Genomic DNA, 21,074 nt, shown 5'->3' with positions numbered 1-21,074 from the left:
CCCTGGAGAAAAATGGCTGCTTTGGCCATTGAACTCTATGGCGTTGAAGTCCCTCCCCTCCCCAAACCACACCCTCCTCAGGCTCCGCCCCAAAAACCTCCTGCTGGTGGCAAAGAGGGACCTGGCAACCCTAGGTTAGGGTTTGCCAGCCTCCAGTTGGTGGCTGGAGATCTCCTGCTATTACCACTGATTTCCAGCTGACAGAGATCAGTTCACCTGGAGAAAATGGCCGCTTTGTTGGGTTGCCAACCTCCAGGTCTTAGCTGACGATTTCCTGCTATTATAACTGATCTCCAGTCGATAGTGATCAGTTCACCTGGAGAATATGGCCATTTTGTAGGGTTGCTACCCTCCAGAGAGTAGCTGAAGATCTCCTGCTATTACAACTAATCTCCAGCCAACAGAGATTAGTTCACCTGGAGAAAATGGCCACTTTGGCAATTGGACTATGGCACTGAAGCCCCTCCCCTCCCCAAACCCCCCCTCAGGCTCCGTCCCAAATTTTCCCGGTATTTCCCAATTTGGAGCTGGCAACCCTACGTCAGGTAGAGCCAAGGGTGTAACTAAAGACTAGATGGAAGGCCAAACAGGAAAGGCCATAACTAGACTTGAAGGAAAGACACACACTTTTGTGAAGCTCCCTGTTGTCAAGGTCCCGTGCTGTTAGGGTTGTCAGGTCCCCCGTTGCCACCGACGGGAGGTTTGTGGGGCACAACCAATTACCTGGAGGTCTACCGTAAGTGGGCAAATGGGAACCCTATCTCCCACTGACTTAGGGTTTCCAGGCCTTTGCAAGGGCAAACACGCTCTTCACCTTTAAAGTCTTATTGCGCATCTCGCGGACTTTCTCAGGCCTTTTGTCAATATATCTCTGCAGCAGCAGCGCCTCGCATTCCACAAACTTGCAGAATCCGTAATTGGCAGACAGTGAGCCGCTCGTTCTCCTCACCAGCCTTCTGGCCTGTTCAAACGGTTCTTTGAACTCTTCCCACAAATGAAGTCTGGCAAACCTTCACGTGCAAGACAGACCTACATGAATCACATTTCAGGAAGCCAGAGAGCTGGGCCCTTCCTTTCTGATAGGGTTGCCCACTTCCAGTAGGGCTGCCAACGTCCAGGCAATAGCTGGGGACCTCCCGCTATTACAACTGATCTCCAGCCGATAGAGATCGGTTCACCTGGAGGAAATGGCCACTTTGGCAATTGGACTCTATGGCATTGAAGTCCCTCCCCAAACCCCGCCCTCCTCAGGCTCCGCCCCCCAAACCTCCTGCTGGTGGCAAAGAGGGACCCGGCCACTCTAAGCATCAGCCACACAGTACAGTGACCTGTGTATGTTAGCTCACAGTGCCGATATAACACCACAGGCGACCACGTTGTGCTGCCGCAGCAGCTCCAGGACTGGGAGGGGGAAACGCAAGATGCCGTGAAGCTTTACCAAATTGCCAGAGAAGAATACAGGCCGAGCATGATGCCACTCTGAGACATAAGGATGCAGTTTGTTTCACTGGCAACAGTGAAGTCCAGGCAGTACTGAAATGGCTTATATGAAAAACCTGCAAAAGAAAACTGGCATCAGTGACTCTCTGGCTGTGTTGACGATAGTCTGGAGGGGTCTGGAGACCAAGTCCTGTGAGGAAAGGTTGAAGGAGCTGGGTATGTTTAGCCTGAAGAGGACAAGACTGAGAGGGGATATGATAGCCATCTTCAAATCCCATGAATGGATGTTTCACTCAGATTGGACCCAAAAGGGAACTCCCTGCTTCTGAGGAACCCTTGAAAATATGGGCCACGAAGTTCAACATCTTTGTTACGAGGTTTTTACATAATGTGAAACATTATGGAAAAGAGTGTTGCGCTGGAAGAAAGGCACAGAGTAAGGGAGGGAAAGTAGATGCTAGAGCAAGTGTGGTGTAGTGGTTAAGAGCAGCAGACTCTAATCTGGAGAACCGGGTTCGATTCCCCACTCCTCCCCATGAAGCCTGCTTCGTGACCTTGGGCCAGTCACAGTTCTCTCAGAACTCTCTCAGCCCACGCAGAGGCAGGCAATGGCAAACCACCTCTGAAAATCTCTTGCCTTGAAAACCCTATGGGGTCGCCGTTAAGTCAGCTATGACTTGATGGCACACACACAAACACATATAGACACAGAGTAGACACTGCACAGAAGAAACTGAATGGAGGCTGCAGAGGAGCCAGGGAGAGGAGTTCCTCCAAACCCTACTCAAGGTGGTCCACTGGAAAAAACTAATTACCAACCAGGGCTTGACATGTTGGACTTCTGGGTTGTTTCTGTAATGCCCATTCTATGAGGCATTGTACTCTGTCTGCATAATTCAGAGTCTCACTTCTGTTTCAGCACCAGGAGTCCTCTGAGGAAGGACCTGCCGGGTACTACTACTACTACTAATAATAATGGAGGTCATCTAATGGAGAAAGCACATCAAAAGCCAACCTTTAGCTGAGGGAAAACCATAGTAACGCTACATCAGTACACACCTGAGGGGATTGTGCTACCATTGAAGAAGAAGAAGAGTTGGTTTTTATATGCCGACTTTCTCTCTACCACTTAAGGGAGACTCAAACCTCCTTACAATCACCTTCCCTTCCCCTCCCCACAACAGACACCCTGTCAGGTGGGTGGGGCTGAGAGAGTGTGACTAGCCCAAGGTCACCCAGCTGGCTTCGTGTGTAGGAGTGGGGAAACAAATCCAGTTCACCAGATTAGCCTCCGCCACTCATGTAGGAGTAGGGAATCAAACCCGGTTCTCCAGATCAGAATCCACCGCTCCAAACCACCGCTCTTTACCACTACACCACACTGGCTCTCCAAATCTCATAAAATTTCTACAAACCAGCACTTTAAAAACTAGGATGACTCAGAAAAGAAACGAGAGTGCAGTGGTTTGTGGGGAAATGCCGTCCATGTTCTCAGAAATAAATGAGCCAGCTAGTTCTGAAGCTGGTGTGGAAGCGCCCTAGGTCTTTAAGAGACCGCAGAAGTCTGCTTTTCTCCAACTTGACACCACTCCCCTGAGTACAAGCCTCAACCCACCTCCTCTTCAACCCCTGCTGTGCTTACGTTGGTACACTTCGACAGCCACCTCTCCCAGTTCAAAACCTTTGCTTGCTGTTGAATCAGACTCATGCATCAGGCACATTATGATAAGCACCCAGGACGTACCAGCGTAAAGCAAGAGATCCAGACATCCAGAAATGAAGTAGGCCTTCCCAATCACATTGTCATCTCGAAAGGAGAGGTCCTCCAGCCAACTCAGGACTTGTACAGATTCTTTGTACCTAGAGTGGGACAAAGGGGGGGATGTTGGGAATTAGTCTACGGCCATTTATGCTTGGTAATTAGCAGCACATTCCAGGCTGAAGTGCCCCCGCAGGGTTTTTTTTAGTTTTGCACACTGAACCGTCATGTAGGAAATGACTGCGAAGCCGGCGCATACCTACTTCGCATTTCTTAAGAGCCCCATTAACGCGACTTTTTGTGTTGGCTCCGCCCTTGCTGTGAAGAATCCCCTCAAAGAAGCATGCAAAATTCACAGCTGTGCGTTAGCTATGCAAACGGAGGTTGCTAATGGAAGGAACAAAGGAGCAGGCAAGTGAGTGGGTGTGGAATTTCTCCTTTTGCGTTGGGACAGCGAATAAGCATTTTACAGGCCGCGTTTAAAAAAAACAGCTTTGAGCGAGCATCAAAATTGTCCCTGCATAAATGGCCTACGAATTTTGTCTCTGCCAGGATTACAAAAAGAGTTAAATATTTGTGTTTCGTTGACATTGGGCGAAAACGCATGGTCGCTTTATCCTCCTTTAATCCCTGTTTTAGCCAGGATCGAACGCACATTAGGCGAAACGCGTGCGTTCGATCCTGGCTAAAACAGGGATTAAAGGAGGATAAAGCGACCATGCGTTTTTGCCCATTGACTCAGGGGGATGGGGCTAGCCACTTGGCAAGTGTTGACTGGTCAGATCAAGAGCTATTGGTCATGTGATGTTCTGGCGCGATCCTAGAAGCTCCAGTTGAACTAGGGCTGTCAAAAAAAAAAAAATTCGGTACAGTTCGGATTCGGCCGAATTTGTCCCTTGTGGGGTCGGTACGTGCCGAAGTCCGAACTCCCCCGCTTCGGATCCCCGGTAATTCGGGGGGATCCGGAGTTCGGGGGAAAATTCGGCCGAAGAGCGCCTTCAGGGATTCCCTGAAGGCGCGCGGGGGCCCTTTAAACTGATCTGAGCCTCCCAGCTGGGAGGCGCAGATCAGTTTAAAGGGCAGCCCGCCCCCCTTCAGCGGGCTCCGCTGAAGGGGGGCAAGCTGCCCTTTAAACTCATCTGCGCCTCCCGGCCAGGAGGAGCAAATGAGCTTAAAGGACAGCCACGCCTCTCCAGCGGGCTCCGCTGGAGAGGCGCGGCTGTCATTTAAACTCATCTGCGCCTGGCGCCTGGCGCAGATGAGTTTAAATGACAGCCCGCCTCCCTTCAGGGGAGCCCGCTGAAGGGAGGCGGGCTGCCCTTTAAACTGATCTGAGCCTCCCAGCTGGGAGGCGCAGATCAGTTTAAAGGGCAGCCCGCGCCTTTCAGCGGGCTCCCCTGAAGGGGGGGCCGAATTGGCCAAATTTATTCGCTAACTCCCGAACTCGCTGAATTCGGCCCCCCCGGTTGCCCGCCAGATTTGAGTTCGGATCCGTCCGAACTGAAAATCACTGAATCAGGGGAAATTTGGTTGATTTTCAGTTCGGACCGAACCGAATTGACAGCCCTAAGTTGAACTACTGTTTTGGTTAAGAAGAGACTTCCTTCTTTTCACTTCTTCCTAGAGTAAATAATGTTAACTATATTCTTTACTGTGTTTTAAGCCTTAGAACCTGTTGCTGACAAGTATAGGAAACGAATTGGAGACATGAGTTATTAATTTATATTCCAAGTTTATCCTCTTTTTGATACAGTAAACCTCTATATCAAACCTCTACTGAAAGTCAAGTCAAGTTTATTAATAAGGTCAACTGACCAATCACGTGCCAACACATCAAAATTTCCAGGCACAATAGTTTTGCACCACAGAATCACAGACTGCCCGTTCATACAAAGGTGTAAAGTCAATAAAAGCAACCCCTGGTTAAAATTATCACATTAAATTTGATAAAATTGTAAAATATTCTAGCAATCATTCTCTAATAAAGCTCTGCGTATTTTAATAGCAACAGCGCAGAACTTGGCAGTTTGGAGCGTAAGCTGAGGTCTTCTCCTAATAGGAGCTTCTTTGCCAAAAGCTCAACTGACTCATCAGGGAATTTACCAAGTAGAGGGGAGTAAGCTTTGATCTAACTTCGTGGTAGAATGGGCAACATATCAGTGCAGGTTCAATGGTTTCAGTCCCCTGTTCCACATGGACTGAAAGAAAGCAACGTGTCTTGAACTTTGTGTGTGTGCCTAATTTATGATCCACAAGATCACGATTTATCGCAATCTATCTCAACAGAAAAACCGCTCTGTTTAATTATGGCAGATCAATCCCTAGTAGGGTTGCCAGGTCCTTCTACACTACTGGTGGGAGGTTTTGGGGGCGGAGCCTGAGGAGGGCAGGGTTTGGGAGGGACTTCAATTCCATAGAGTCCAATTGCCAAAGCGACCTTGATCTGATCTCTATTGGCTGGAGATGTTGTAATAGCGGGAGATCTCCAGCTAGTACCTGGTGGTTGGCAACCCTAGTACCTAAAAGGGCTGCTTTGATTTGTTGTGAATACTTGATAATTGTGCACCAAGCCATGCATTTATGTCATGTTTATTTAATTTACAAGCATATCTCAGAGATATTGCAGGTTAGGTTGAATATCGCAATAAAGCGAGTCACACAATTTTTTTTGGGTTTCCCAGTGCATATAAAAGTTATGCTTACACTATACTGAAGTCCACTGCTCCAAACCACCGCTCTTAACCACTATACTACACTGGCTCTCACCCTGAGTAGGGTTACTAATCTCCAGGTGGGGCCTGGAGATCTCCAACTGTTACAACTAGTCTCCAGACAATAGACATCAGTTTTCCTGGAGAAAATGGCTGTTTTGGAGGATGGACTCTATGGCACTGTACCCTGCTGAGGTCCCTCCCTCCCCACAACCCTCCTCGAGCTCCACCCCCCAAATCTCCAGGTATTTTCCAACTCAGAGTTAATAGTAGTAGTAGTATTTGTTAATTTGTTTAGCCATAGGGCATTACAGAATTTCCTTGCATAAATACAGAAAACTTAAAATGATATCAAAAAAAGAAAAAATTACAACGGTATGCAATTCCCTGGTAAAATCAATTACATATGCAATCTCTGTTAAAGCATTATTTAGATTCCTGTGCAGACTTTTTCTTAATAACTTCAAGAGCTTTAATCTTCCTGGCTGCAATAGCAAATTGTGATATTCTAAAGGTTACATGTGAATCAGAGTCAGAAAGTAGGAAGATCAATTTATCAAATTCAAAACAAAAAGTTACTCCCTTCAGGATTCCGTCCAGAAATTTGGCTCTAGGCTCACTATACAGTGGACATATTAACACATAGTGAAAGATGTCCTCCAGTGATGAGGATCCACAGATACATGTGCAATGTTCCTTTGGGGTTTTGTTACACCGTCCTGACAGAAGGGCTGAAGGCATAGTCTGAAATCTTAGGGAGGTAAATGCCACCCTAAGGTTCTGTGATGTGAGGCTGACAAATAGGGGGATCTGAGATGATCTTTCTTATAGGTATGGAACCAGGGGGGAAATTTAGATTCTCAGATTACTACTTTATCAATTAAGGCATCCATCCTAAACACCCAGTCGCCAAGTGCAGAGTTATCTGAGGTTGCATCTAAAAGATCGTCAGGTATAACCAACCCAGAGTTGGCAATCCTAAGCAGGAGACTGTGCCCATTTGATTGTCTTTTTATGAATGATATGGACACTGTTTGCATATGCTCAGTAAGCAAACATTCAGCTGCCCTGGTTGCACCTGGTGAGCAGGCCATGAGCCAAACTGGCTGCATTCCTATTTAGAACATCCTTCAAAGTTTTCTTTAATCCAGAGGTTCTGTGGCCAATACACCAGACTTCCACTCCCGGCAAGGTGAAATGAAAAGGATTCTCTGAAGGTAGACATTCTGAAAACCACCATATTAAGTCAACATAGAAAGATCTATATGAAAAGTACCTGACATTGAGAAAAAGAGCGCTGAAAAGGTTTGCGAGAGCACTGTAGTCGAGCTTAAACTTCTTCATCTGCACACACATTTGATGCCCTCGGTAACCTGCAAAGAAAGCAGTGAATGAAATGACCTTAGGGTTGCAAGCTCCGGGTTGAGAAATACTTGGGAGATTTTAGGGGTGGAGCCTGAGGAGGGGAGGGACTTCAGTCGGGTACAATGCCATAGAGTCCACCTTCCAAAGTGGCCATTTTCTCCAGGCAGACTGACCCTCTGGCGCCTGGAGGTCAGTTGCAATCCCAGAAGACCCTCAGCCACCACCTGGAGGTTGGCAACCCTACCTTCCCTCCTGATTACAAAGTCGTTATGGGCCAGGTGCAGTCAAGCAGGCTTACCTAATTGAATGGCTAAAGGCAGGTTCCCCAAGCAAAGCTTCATGTAGGCTAAGGACACCACCAGTTTAGCGATTGTAGCTAGTTCTCCTCCAACAATCCCAAGGTGTGAACTACGGTCAATGACCATGGCCTCGTATTTCATCCATTCCTGTTGACGGCCTAACAGCTGACAGCAGAGCGAGAACTCCATGTAGGAAGAGATGATCTGTGATGTTGCAAATGAGAAAACAACACATGGTGTTTATGTTGAAATCTGTTAGGGAACACTTAAGGGCTGGACTGTAAGTGGCTTGATAAACTGGAAGCCGCAGAGTTTATACAGCAACAAGTTTGTATAAAGTAATGTTCTTTTTTTTTAATTGAAAGATTTAGGATTTATGCTGGAGAAAACATGTATCCTATATTATCTTAATGTTAGCAGAAGTGTTTTCTTCATCCTGAGAATGTGCCTTAGGAAACCACACTAGCCCTGTTCACATGATACAGTGAATGCATGTATATGCTGGATGTCTTTGTAAGGGTAGGGTTTGTAAGGGTAGGGTTACCAGGTCCCTCTTCACTGCCAGCGGGAGGTTTTTGGGGCAGAGCCTGAAGAGGGACTTCAATGCCATAGAGTCCAATGGCCAAAGCGGCCATTTTCTCCAGGTGAACTGACCTCTGTCGGCTGGAGATCAGTTGTAATAGCAGGAGATCTCCAGCTAATACCTAGAGGTCGGCAATCTAAGGGTGGGCCAATGCATGTTCACTTCAAAAATGAAATGGGGACAATGTGAATGGATATTCATTTTAAAAACGAACCCTGGATAAATGAAGGGTTTAAATAACACATTCAGGTTTACATGCATTGAATATCATTATATGAGAATGGCTCAATGCATGTAAATGGGGCCTTGACCAGGACAGCCCCGGTTAGTCTGATCTTATCAGATCTCGAAAGCTAAACAGGGTCGGTCCTGGTTAGTACTTGGATGGGAGACCATCAAGGAAGTCCAAAGTTGCTATGCAGAGGCAGGCAATGGCAAATGACCTCTTAATGTCTCTTGCCTTGAAAAACCTATGGGACTGCCATAAGTCGACTGTGGAAAGTTCTATCATCACCATGTATACAGAAAAACCGTGTATATTGTCCATGGATTGTCACTTGTGAACAGGACTAGTGCATGTATCATGTGACCAAGGTGGGAAACCACTACACTTCCCCATATTACTTTGGAACAAGTGAAGATCTTGGTATTTGCAGTCAATCATGCGGATGAGAATTCTCACCTCACCGACAATCATGCATTAGAAAAGAGGGAAACAAATTTACTCTTTGACCATTCTTTAACCTTCCTGATTGTGAATATGATTTGGTCGAAACGGATAACCAATTAATATGAAACCATCTAGCATTACTTGTGTTAAGACATTGCCAAGTAAATGCTTTCCCTCTCACAGATGTAAAACAAGGCAAAAACAAGAAGAAGAGTTAGTTTTTGTATGCCAATTTCTCTACCTTTTTTTTGTTAAAGGAGAATCAACCCAGTTTACAATCGCCTTGCCTCCCCCCCCCCACACACACACAACAGACACATTGTGAGGTAGGTGAGGCTGAGAGAACTCAAAGAGAACTGTAACTAGCCCAAGGTCGCTCAGATGGCTTCATGTGGAGGAGTGGGGAATCAAACCCGGTTCTCCAGATTAGAGTCTGCCACTCATGTGGAGGAGAGGGGAATCAAACCCATTCACCAGATTAGAGTCTGCTGCTCATGTGGAGAAGTGGGGAATCAAACCCAGTTCTCCAGATCAGAGTCCTCCACTCACATGGAGGAGTGGGGAATCAAACCCAGTTCTCCAGATTATAGTCTGCCGCTCATGTGGAAGAGAGGGGAATCAAACCCAGTTCTCCAGATCAGAGTCTGCCACTCATGTGGAGGAGCGGGGAATCAAACCCAGTTGTCCAGATTAGAGTCCTCCACTCATGTGGAGGAGTGGGGAATCAAACCCGGTTCTCCAGATTAGAGTCCGCTGCTCTTAACCACTACGCCATGCTGGCTTTCCGAGAAAGGTCGCATAGTCAGGAGGAAAAGTTCTTTGGCTGTGACGGACCTACCTGGCACTCGTTATGAGACTCCTCTGCACAGTTCACCATCATGAGAGCCGCCAAGTGGGCCAACTTCTTACTGTTTGTGGAAGGGTCCAGGCTAAAGATCTGCCACAGCAGAGAAAGGCAGTGGCACTGCTGATACAGGGCAGCCAGTCTTTTCTCTCTGCTACAAAAGATGCCACCAAATGTCCCAATTATTTCACAGTGGAATTGCAACCATTGGAAGGGGTTACATGGAATTTTGTTGGTGAGGTGTGGGTGGGTAAGGAAGGAACACCTCAGCACTTAGAATCTCTCCATCACAGACATTAACTACTGACATAATGGACGTCAGGTCACATGATCTGTGCCTCATACTGACCTTAAAGCTTTCTATATAGTGCTCGCTTTGGCTTGGATCCAGAGTTTTGCAGAGCATTTGATTAGAAGAAGTAGAAGAGTTGGTTTTTATATGCCAACTTTCTCTACCACTTAAGGGAGAATCAAACCAGCTTACAATCACCTTCCCCACAACAGACACCCTGGGAGGTAGGTGGGGCTGAGAGAGCTTGAAGAGAGCTGTGACCAGCCCAAGGTCACCCAGCTGGCTTCATGGCTAAGAGTGGGGAAGTCAACCCAGTTCTCCAGATTAGCATCCGCCACTCATGTGGAGGAGTGGGGAATCAAACCTGGTTCTCCAGATTGGAGTCCACTGCTCCAAACCACAGCTCTCAACCACCCCACCACGCTGGCTCTAGATTAGAAGATCCTGGACTGGTGAAATGTCTCTTTCACCAGGAGGCTTTCCAAATAATGGTGGAGTACTAAAGGGAAACATTCGTACAAAACTACTCTTCCTGGATCCCTTCTTCCCAGACTAGCGAGGGATGGCAGGACAGCAAGGGTATGGTCATCCCAAGAAAGCAATGTAAATCAGTAAGTGTCTTTTGCCAAGGAATGTTCATCCTTGTCCAGTTCTCCCCACCCTGGAATTTCCCCCCTCCCTTGATGAGACCAGTTTAGAGACACTAGCTTGCAAATGGGCTCATCCTGTTTCAGGTTCTTGAGGATAATGGGAACCAACGTGAAGGGGTGGGGAGGTATGACGAAAGCCCCACTTCCATCTGGGATTCCACAAAACACGTCACTTTCACCCCTGTCAGAGCTTTGAAGAAAAGGTTAATATGAACTTTGCACAGGCAATTCCAAAAGCAGAATTCCAGAGACAATGGAGAAGAAAAGATGATCCAAGGGGGCTATGACGACAGTCTTCAAATATTTCATATACAGGTTGAGTATTCCTTATTTGGACTGCTTGGGACCAGAAGTGGTCCGTATTTTGGATCTTTCTGTATTTTGGAATAATTTTTCATATACATAATGAGATATCATGGGGATGAGACCCGAGTCTAAACACGAAATTCATTTATGTTTTATATATACTCTAGCTGGGTACCCAAGGCTGGGTGGAAGAGATAAAATAATATAGTCGAGAAATATATATATATTTATTTTAAGGCGCTAAATCAGAATTAAAAACATTAAAAATAATAAAACATGGTAAAAGGCATCTCTTAAGGTTGATAGACTTGAACCACACGTGGCATTTTTCATTCTGATTGGATGGGCCAGGCTAGCCTGATCTCGTCAGATCTCAGAAGCTAAGCAGGGTCAGCCCTGGTTAGTATTTGGATGGGAGACCACCAAGGAAGTCCAGGGTTGCTATACAGAGGAAGGCACTGGCAAACCACCTCTGTTAGTCTCTTGCCATGAAAACCCCAAAAGGGGTCGCCATAAGTCGGCTTGACGGCACTTTACACACACACACACACACATTTCTCTACTACATTATTGTATCTCTTCCACACAACCTTGACTAGACAGCTATACATAAGAATGGCTTTTTATGCAGGGACGTTTCCCTGCGGTTACCACCGTCGACTGCTTCGGGGCTTGCTTTTGATTATGCATGCCTTTGCCTCGCTGTCCCTGTGCGTTTTGTCCACATTTTCCAAATTCCGGTTAAAACAGCATCTGGAAAACCCGGGCAAAATGCGCGGGGAGAGCGAGGCGACCTCTCATGGGTGAAAATGGCATGCATAATCAAAAGGAAGCCCCGAAGCAGTCGATGGGGGTGACTGTGGCAAAATGTCCAACAGAAGAGCCATGCTGGGTCAGACCAGTTGGTCCATCGAGTCCAGCATCCAGTTTCACAGTGGCCAGCCAGTTGCCCTGTAAGACAGCATGTCTGAGGGATCAGGTAGCACTTGAGAATCCCTTTGAACTCAAGGGACTTCACGTCTTTTTTTTTTTAAAAAAAGTTTGTTAACATCCTACCCGCTAGATGTTTCGCAAGAAATCGTCTTCTTCTGATACGACCTATGTTTGGAAGACTCCACCATGGACATGAAAAAGGCTCCAACTATGGTCACCGGGAAGCCTTTATTCAAAAACTCCAAAGCTCTCCTCACCAGTTTTTTTGCCAAATTAAACTGACCCATATTGTAACAGACCTATAGAAACATGTGTGGGAGAAACCAATGGGGATCACTGTTAAGGTCATCAGGGTTCAGTAGAAGACAGAGCCAGGATACAGGATGATCTTGACAGGCTGGAGAACTGGGCTAAAACTAATAAAATGCACTTCAACAAAGATAATGTAAAGTTTTGCATTTAGGTAAGAAAAATCAAATGCATGATTATAGAATGGGGGAGACCTGTCTCAGCAGTAGTGTGTGAGAAAAGGATCTTGGGGTCTTAGCAGACCAAACACTGAACATGAGTCAGTAGTGTGATGCGGTAGCTAAAAAGGCAAATGGGATCCTGGGCTGTAGCAACAGAAGTATAGTGTCTAGTGTCTTACTCTGCTCTTGTTAGACCTCACCTGGAGTATTGTGTTCAGCTTTGGGCACCGCAATTTAAGGATATAGACAGCTGGAACGTGTCCAGGGGAAGGCAACGAAGATGGTGAGGGGTCTGGAGACCAAGTCCTTTGAGGAAAGGTTGAAGGAGCTGGGTGTGTTTAGCCTGAAGAGGAGAAGACTGAGAGGTGATATGATAACAATCTTCAAATACTTGAAGGGCTGTCATATAGAGGATGGTGCTGAGTTGTTTTCTGTTGCCCCAGTAGGACGGACCAGAACCAATGGGTTGAAATTAAATCAAAAGAGTTTCCGTCTAGACATTAGGAAAATGTTAGAGCGGTTCCTCAGTGGAACAGGCTTCCTCGGGAGGGCACTTTGGCCATCTTCTGGGTGTGGATAGGGGTCACTGGGTGTGTGTTGGGGGGAGGTAGCTTGGAATTTCCTGCATTGTGCAGGGGGTTGGACTAGATGACCTTGGTGGTCCCTTCCAACTCTTGGTGGTCCCTTCCAACTCTATACCCTGCTCAGAATATAATCACGGTAGCACAAACCGAGGTTCCTGATACCCATCTCTGGTTCATAAAAAGGTATGTGAGTAAGTTCCGCTCATGAAAGCTGTGAGAAGCAAGCAAACAGATCGGGGGCAGGTATGTACATAAGGGTTGCCAGCTCCAGGGTGGGATATACCTGGAGATTTTGGGGGTGGAGCCCAAGAAGGGCGGGGTTTAGGGAAGGGGGATTCCAGTGGGGTATATCTCTGTAGTCTGGAGATCAGTTAGGTGCACATGAAGCTGCCTTATACTGAGGCCTTTGAACTGAGAGAGAAAAACACATCTGATTTGTCTCCTGAGCCATTCAAGCACAAGTACTAGGGTTGCCATCCACCAGGTGGTCTGTGCCCTTGCTTACCCAGCCAATGCAAGAACATGTACAGGCCTTGCTTCTGACAGCAAGGAGGCAACGAGGTCTGTACGTTTTGGGCTGATTTTCATTTCCACAGCATGATGGGCTCATCAGAAAAGGAAACAGTGTCTAGAAGTATCCAGGTGGTCCCACCCGCACAATATTAAACCGAGACGATGTCTTCTTACCTCGCCTTTGAGACTGTACAAAACGGACTTTTCAAACGGGTTAATGATTTTCTGTTTGGGGTCCAGGGATTTTAACAGGCTCTCTGCTGTATTCAGATACGTAAAGGCCTCAAATGAGAACAGCACAGAACAGAGAATTAACTTTTCTGTAACTTTCTTTGCGCCCCACATTACTCTATCAACTCGTGAAATTTAACAATTATGGTTGTCGATGGAGCACAAGTAAGGTTGCCAACCTTCAGGGGGTCACTTAGGGTTTCCAGGTCCCTCTTCGGCACCAACAGGAGGTTTTTAGGGTGACGCCTGAGGAGGGCGGGGTTTGGAGAAGGGAAGGACTTCAATGCCATAGAGTCCAATAGCCAAAGTGGCCATTTTCTCCAGGGGAACTGATCTCCCCTGCCAAGATCTGACAAGAGTGGGCAACTGAGGGCAACCACAGGTGTTATCTATGCTGGCCTCCCTACCCCCCTCCATCTTTCTTCATCAAGGACTCTGCGTATGTATTGACTTGAGGGGGTCCTGCCTGCTTACACCCTTTCAGTGAACAGTTTGCAATCTTATGCACCATCTATGGTTTTAATTGTTAGACATTTCTGTGCTATGTTTTAGTATTCTAATTGTTTTTATTGATGATGATGAAGAAGAGTTGGTTTTTATGTGCAGACTTTCTCTACCACTTAATGAACAATAAATAAATAAATCCAGGTGCCTTAAGATTTTTCAGAGAAGTGAAAATAAATCTTAAAAAGTGTGTTTAAGGTACCAAGATCTGGCCTGTCCTCCGACAATGGGGAAAGAAGAAGAAGAGTTGGTTTTTATATGCTGACTTTCTCTACCACTTAAGGGAGACTCAAACGGCTTACAATCACCTTCCCTTCCCCTCCCCACAACAGACACCCTGTGAGGTAGGTGGGGCTGAGAGAGCTCTTAATAGAACTGTAACTTGCCCAAGGTCACCCAGCTGGCTTCATGCGTAGGAATGAGGAAACAAATCCAATTCACAGGATTAGTGTCCTCCACTCATGTGGAGGAGTGGGGAATCAAACCCAGTTCTCCAGATCAGAGTCCACCACTCCAAACCACTGCTCTTACCCACTACTCCACGCTGGGAGATGAAGAGGATGGGACACCCTCACTCACCATGTAGTTGTTGGAGAGGTGTACATAAGCAGCAGCGCTTTCCAGCAAGTAATAAAAGGCACGGACGTTGTGCCCCAGTGCCATGCAGTGGTGGGACAAGGGCACGATGACATACTCCACGGTCTCTTCACAATTACACGAGCCCCCCATCTTGACCTTTTTCAAGCCATATTCAAGAAGCCAGATGATTTCATCCAACCTGTATAGAAACGTTTTTTCTGCATCTTCCGCTCTGTCCGAAAGGAGAGGGAGAGAGAAAGAGGGTCGGTGCTAGGGCTGCCAGCCTCCAGGTACTCACTGGAGATCTCCTGCTATTACAACTGATCTCCAGCCAATAGAGATCAGTTTACCTGGAGGAAATGGCCGCTTTGGCAATTGGACTCTCTGTGGCATTGAAGTCCCTCCCCTCCTCAGGCTCCACCCCAAAAACCTTCCACTGATGTCGAAGAGGGCCCTGCCAACCCTACAGGTGGCCCAGAACTAGGGATGCCGGCCTCCAGGTGGGACCTGGGGATCCCCCGGAATTACAGCTGATCTCCATACTACAGAGAGCAGTTCCTCTGGAGAAAATGGCTACTTTGGCGGGTGGACTGTATGGCATTGTACCCCACTGAGGTCCCTGACCTCCCCAACTGCAATCTCCAAACCTTCAGGAGTTTACAAACCTAGATCTGGCAACCCTACCCCTCATCCCCCGCCAGTTGTCAGGGGGGAATCTGGCAACCCAGAACCACCACAGCCTCCCTGACAAAGATCTCATTTGCCCTCCTTCACACCACATACAGAGCTATCCCAAAGGTTAAAAGATTGCCTAAGAATCCAGTTCTGGGGAACATTCCTGTGCGGATGGCCTACATGAGTCTAGCCCCTGCATTTTGGGTGACCGGGGCATGTTATCCCTTAAGAGCCTTATCAAAGCATTGCTCCCCGAATCAGAACAGAAATTTCAAGAAGAGGAGAGTCCTTGCCAAACCTAAAGAAGTCTTCGATGTTTAACGGTGTTTGATAGAGCATTGGCATCTCTAAATGGAAAAGAAAGAAAAGATAAAAATAATAGTCTGTTATATTAAAACAGGGGTGGGGAACGTCAGGCCCGGGGGCCGTATAAGGCCCATGAAATCCTTTGGTCTGGCCCTTCGTGGGTCCTGGCAGATCTCTCGCTCAGAAGGATCTGAGACTGGTGATTCACCCCCTCCCGCGGACAGGAATAGCCTCTATTCAAGGCAGATGTGAGTTTGTTTTGCCGAGAAAAGGAACCTTTTTTCCCCCTTGCAGAAGAGTCGTTAGCTATGGAACTGCTAGGACTGCCCAAGAAACTGTGTTAACCCTTTCCTACCTGAGCCATGGAGAAACATATTCCGTCTGTACTACAAGAGGGCTGGGGGCAGAAGTGACGACAATGGAGGGGTTAAAAGAGGCAGTGCCAGAATGTGCGCAGGTGCGGTGTGTGTGTGTTCTTAGCCAGTGTGTCCTCATTTCATCCCTGCAGGCAGAGGTATCAGGAGCCGGCTGTAGAATCCAGCCCCACCATGCGAAGCAGGAGCAACTCCGGCATACGGCTGGACAGCTACGCCCGGCTGGTACAACAGACCATCCTGTGCCACCAAGTGGGTGAGTGCACCACCGATTGGATGCCTGCCTGCCTGCTTGCCCATGCGAGGGGGGGTCATCTGGGCAGCTGCCTGTTTGGGGCTTGGTCAGTACCGCCTCTCCCTTCTGGTTCTTTCCCATCTAAGTCCTGAAAAAGATGCATAGGGCCGGAAAGTGCCGGATTGTGGCATTACTGGACTGGGCTCCCTCTCCTACAAGCCCGGAGCGGCTTGTCACTCATGCCATATTGTGTTTGCTGCCCTGCCTGAATGTCTCAGGCCCAGCTGGGGATGGAAGAGCTCAAAAGCAAGTCGCTTTACGTGGCAGACACTCAGAGCCGTCTCCGGTCGTGCCTCTTGGCTGAACGTTTGACCAAATATAGCAGGCTAATTTTAAGATGATAATTTTGTATGGCCTGCGAATGATGTTATAAATATCCAAATGGCCCTTGGCAGAAAAAAGGTTCCCCACCCCTGTTTTAAACCAACCAACCAATAATATATTGCAACAAGCAATTTCCCCCCCCCCACACACACACACTCCAAACAGGAACTATTTTGGGTGGACAGGAATTTAAGGAGATCTAAGAATATTAGTGCTTTCCTCTGAATATTGGAGTGGGGTACATTTGCCGTTTTTACTTTTTCAGTAATAATAATCTGTTTCATTAAAAGACCTACCTCTTCTATACAAGCGCCTTGATGATCCAGAGACGCCCATAGTACTACTGGCTGACAGTAAAGAAGAGATACACATGGGTAAAATATCGCCAGTGTGGTTTCATCATTCAAAACAGACTAAAGAGCAAAAGTGCTTTTATTGCATGCTCTCGGGAGGGTGGAGGCAGATAAAACCAATGTTTTTTACCTACCACTACTTGATTCAGTCTGAACAGGGCTGAAAGATGTATATTGTTTGTTGAGAAAGTCAAAGGATGTCGATGCTAGAAAGGAAACAGAATTCAAGAGTGTCTCCCTTTGAATTATTAACAGCATTAAACAGAATGGCCTGTATCCAACATCACGGTTCCTCTGATAGAATAAGGAGCAGCTATGACTTTAGCTCAGTGGCGGAGTATCTGCAGAAGGTTCCCGGTTCTGTCCTTGGCTTCTTAAGTTAAAGGATCTGGCAGTAGGTGAATTGAAAGACCTCAGCCTGGGGACCCTGCAGAGCGGAGTAGACAATACTGACTTGGATGAACCAAGGGTCTGATTCAGTATAAGGCATAGGGTTGCCAACCTACAGGTAGCAGCTGGAGATCTCCCATTATTACAATTGATTCCTAGCCGGTAGAGATCAGTTCCCCTGGAGAAAATGGCCGCTTTGGCCATTGGACTCTATGGCATCGAAGTCCCTCCCCTTCCCCAAACCCTGCCCTCCTCAGGCTCCGCCTCCAAAATCTCCAGGAATTTCCCAACCCGGAGGGGGCAACCCTAATAAGGCAGCGTCATGGCCTTTCTGTTTGCGGAAAGGTAAAGGTAAAGGTCCCCTGTGCAAGCACTGAGTCATTCCTGACCCATGGAGTGACGTCACATCCTGACGTTTCCTAGGCAGACTTTGTTTACGGGATGGTTTGCCTTCCCCAGTCATCTTCCCTTTACCCCCAGCAAGCTGGGTACTCATTTGACCGACCTCGGAAGGATGGAAGGCTGAGTCAACCTTCAGCCGGCTACCTGAAACCGACTTCTGCTGGGATCAAACTCAGGTCGTGAGCAGAGCTTGGACTGCAGTACTGCAGCTTTACCACTCTGCGCCATGGGGGTTGACAATTTCCAGTGATTCCCTACACCACTGCCAGGACCATTGCACTGGAGAGAGAGGGATATAACTCTCTCCCAGAACATTCCTCTAACCGGAAATGCCTTTCCCTCTAGCGACTTTTAGTTCTTTATTTTTTTAAAAAATTGTTTATTTTTCAATGTATTATAAATCATGCAACATACAACAAAAGGCATACAAACCACATGACGTAACAATTCTGCCTGTCAATACATCTCTAGGACAGGTTGCTGTTTATGAATAACTGGAACGGGTTTATAATCTTTCTAACTTAAACTGTTATAAAACTATTAGATGCTTACACAACATGGTGGTGTAGTGGTTAAGAATCATGGTTTGGAGTCTGATCTGGAGAACTGGGTTTGATTCCCCACTCCTCCACATGAGCGGCGGAGGCTAATCTGGTGAACTGGATTTGTTTCCCCGCTCCTCCACGTGAAGCCAGCTGGGTGACCTTGGGCTAGTTACAGTTCTCTTAAGTGGCAGAGAAAGTTGGAATATAAAAATCAACTCTTCTTCTTCATAATATTGATTGGTTAAAACTGCATTGACCTACTTTATATTTATCTATATATTTGCTGGTATCAAAAGTTAGCTTATATGGAATTTGAAAAGCAGATTTAAAAATGATGAGATGCTTGCATATATCATAATCTTATATAGTTATCATCTCGGATTATAGCTTTCTACTTAGTTGAATTATTTAGCAATGTATTCATAATATAGTTTCCAGTTCTTTGTAAAATCTTCTCTCGGTTTTTTATTGACAATGCGACTTTTGGTTCTGAGAAGGAAAAAGATGCGTACAGTACAGGTACCTGTCTTCTTCCCTACCATGGTTAAAAGAAGCCAGAGGGTTCATTTTCCACTCAGGACCTCACTCTCCCCAGCACTGCAGCCCTGATCTACGTCACCCCTCCACAGCCCAGCTGTTTATGACCACTCAGTTTCACATCTGGGATCCAAATATGGATCCATCTAGTTGGTCCAAGCTTATTCTTTCCTTCCCTCTAAACCGGCGTTCCAGTTTTCTGTTGGCCGTCCTATTCATCATCCTGTAACATGTCCCATCAAGAAGGGGAATTTACCTTTACTTGGCTTTGGGTCCACTGTGGATGGAGATAATTCACTGCTTTGAGCATCGGCATTCTCAGACCCTGCAAAGTCAAGAGAGATGCTGATCGGACCGCTTCTTCCTCTGATATTTCATAACTAAGACACGAGGCACGAATAACCCAAAGTTGAGCCTTGAAAGAACCCAAATCCAGCTCCTAAAAAAACTCCTCAACTATACGTTGAGAACCAGAGTGGTGTAGCGGTTAAGAGCAGCAGACTCTAATCTGGAGAACTGGGTTTGATCCCCCCACTCCTCCACATGAGCGGCAGACTCTAATCTGGTAAACCGGGTTTGAGTCCCTGCTCCTCCACATGAAGCCTGCTGGGCAACCTTGGGCCAGTCACAGTTCTCTCAGAACTCTCTCAGCCCCATCTACCTCACAAGGTGTCTGTTGTGGGGAGAGGAAGGCAAAGGTCGCTTGGCAAGGCAAAGGTCGCTTATGCATGGGAGTTTTGCCTGAGGTTCACTGCTCGCTGGATCCACACTTCCTTCTTGCAAAGGTGATGTGAAAGACCTCTACCTGAGACCCTGGAGAGCTGCTTCCGGTCTGAGTAGACAATACTGACTTTGATGGACCAAGGGTCTGATTCAGTATAAGGCAGCTTCATGTGTTCATGAGTTATGCACCAGCAGTCTCCAAGCTCAAAACAAAAATCCTGTGTGTCCCCGCCCCTTAAAATGCCACTCTGTAATTGGCTGTAGTACTTAGAAGTCAACCCCCCGAAACCCAATTGCTGCATAAAAATGCATTTTAAGAACAAAAACAAAAAACGGAGCTATCTGAAAGCAAAGGTGTGTGTGTGTGTGTGTGTGTGTGTGTGTGTTTGTGTAAAACCCAACCCTCGTTTTTAAAAGCCTTTCTTTTGCTCAGAAAGAACTTCCAGGAAGCATTTGAATCCCCGCCCCTTGACACACTGCTTTGTAATTGGCTGTACTGCTTGCTGTGAGAGAAACCAAGCTTGTGTGTCCCGAGCTTTGCCTTATGCATGGGGATTTCACCCGGGCTGTGCTCAGAGGAGATGGAAGAATCGGGTTAACAGAGGGATGAGAAGTCCCAGGATTTGTGAGGGCTGGCAGAGAGGTCATCTTTAATGGATGGAAAACTCATGCATAGCTCCAAGGATCAACTGAGTCAGACTGCGGGCGTCCGTGAGTGAAAGTACCCACGCATAAACAACCATACTCTCTTTCCCTTCTCCATTTTGGGGATTTCCCAGCACCTTTCCCTGTGTTCTGACTAAGGGCACTGCTCCGCACATACACACGTTAGGTCACCACAACCCCCAAGACATGCCCCAATGAAAGATTCATCTTTACCTTCTGGTTGTTCCGCATCCAGACAAAGAATTGTTTGGGAAACTATGAGGGAGGCAGCCGCGCTCACGTTGTCCTGTTCCAACACATCTTGCAGGTCCTGTAAGGCTGTTTCCCACACCATGCCATCCACCGCATAGCGGTGGAAGGCCACAAAATCTCCTTCCCCGCAGCACTTGCATCGGTGAGCATCGCTGTCCAGGTATTTGGCGCACATGAGGTGCAACTTGGTCTTCTGGCTCTTGAGCCAGAGCTCGTAGGCAGCTTCCTGCAACAGTGGGGTGCAGAATCCCATGAGTCTGCAGTGTATCACTGCCTCCTCTTGCTTGATGCTATTGGAAATGACCAATCCGAGATCTGAAAGACAAGGGTCTTTTATGCATGGGAGTTTTACCTGGGGTTCGATGCTCGCTCAACCCACACTTTTCTGTTGCGAATTCTAAAAAAAAATGCTATGCACCAGCAAAATTACCAGCTCAAATCTGGAAGTGTACCCCACCCCGTGCAATTGCTGCTTTGTAATTGGCTATAGTGCTTACTG

The 21,074-nt window shown here is 47.0% G+C and overlaps 1 protein-coding gene across 1 annotated transcript in view; it reads right to left on the bottom strand.

Annotated features, from left to right (window-relative positions):
- LOC130487699 (adenylate cyclase type 10-like) overlaps positions 1-21,074 on the bottom strand; it is a 62,958-nt gene that overhangs the window by 1,343 nt on the left and 40,541 nt on the right. Inside the window, exons 20-30 of the mRNA XM_056861199.1 lie at positions 20,537-20,890; positions 15,707-15,755; positions 14,734-14,965; positions 13,594-13,701; positions 11,976-12,151; positions 9,666-9,825; positions 7,574-7,778; positions 7,187-7,283; positions 3,185-3,300; positions 1,439-1,556; positions 815-1,010 (exon numbers count right to left, since the gene is read on the bottom strand). Of these exons, the coding sequence (XP_056717177.1) occupies positions 815-1,010; positions 1,439-1,556; positions 3,185-3,300; positions 7,187-7,283; positions 7,574-7,778; positions 9,666-9,825; positions 11,976-12,151; positions 13,594-13,701; positions 14,734-14,965; positions 15,707-15,755; positions 20,537-20,890 (1,811 nt within the window). The remainder of the gene's footprint in view (positions 1-814; positions 1,011-1,438; positions 1,557-3,184; positions 3,301-7,186; positions 7,284-7,573; positions 7,779-9,665; positions 9,826-11,975; positions 12,152-13,593; positions 13,702-14,733; positions 14,966-15,706; positions 15,756-20,536; positions 20,891-21,074) is intronic.

Source organism: Euleptes europaea, chromosome 15, assembly GCF_029931775.1.
Source record: "Euleptes europaea isolate rEulEur1 chromosome 15, rEulEur1.hap1, whole genome shotgun sequence".
Taxonomy (NCBI): domain Eukaryota; kingdom Metazoa; phylum Chordata; class Lepidosauria; order Squamata; family Sphaerodactylidae; genus Euleptes; species Euleptes europaea.
Note: the sequence above shows the minus strand (reverse complement) of the source record. Positions and strands in the feature narration are given on the sequence as shown.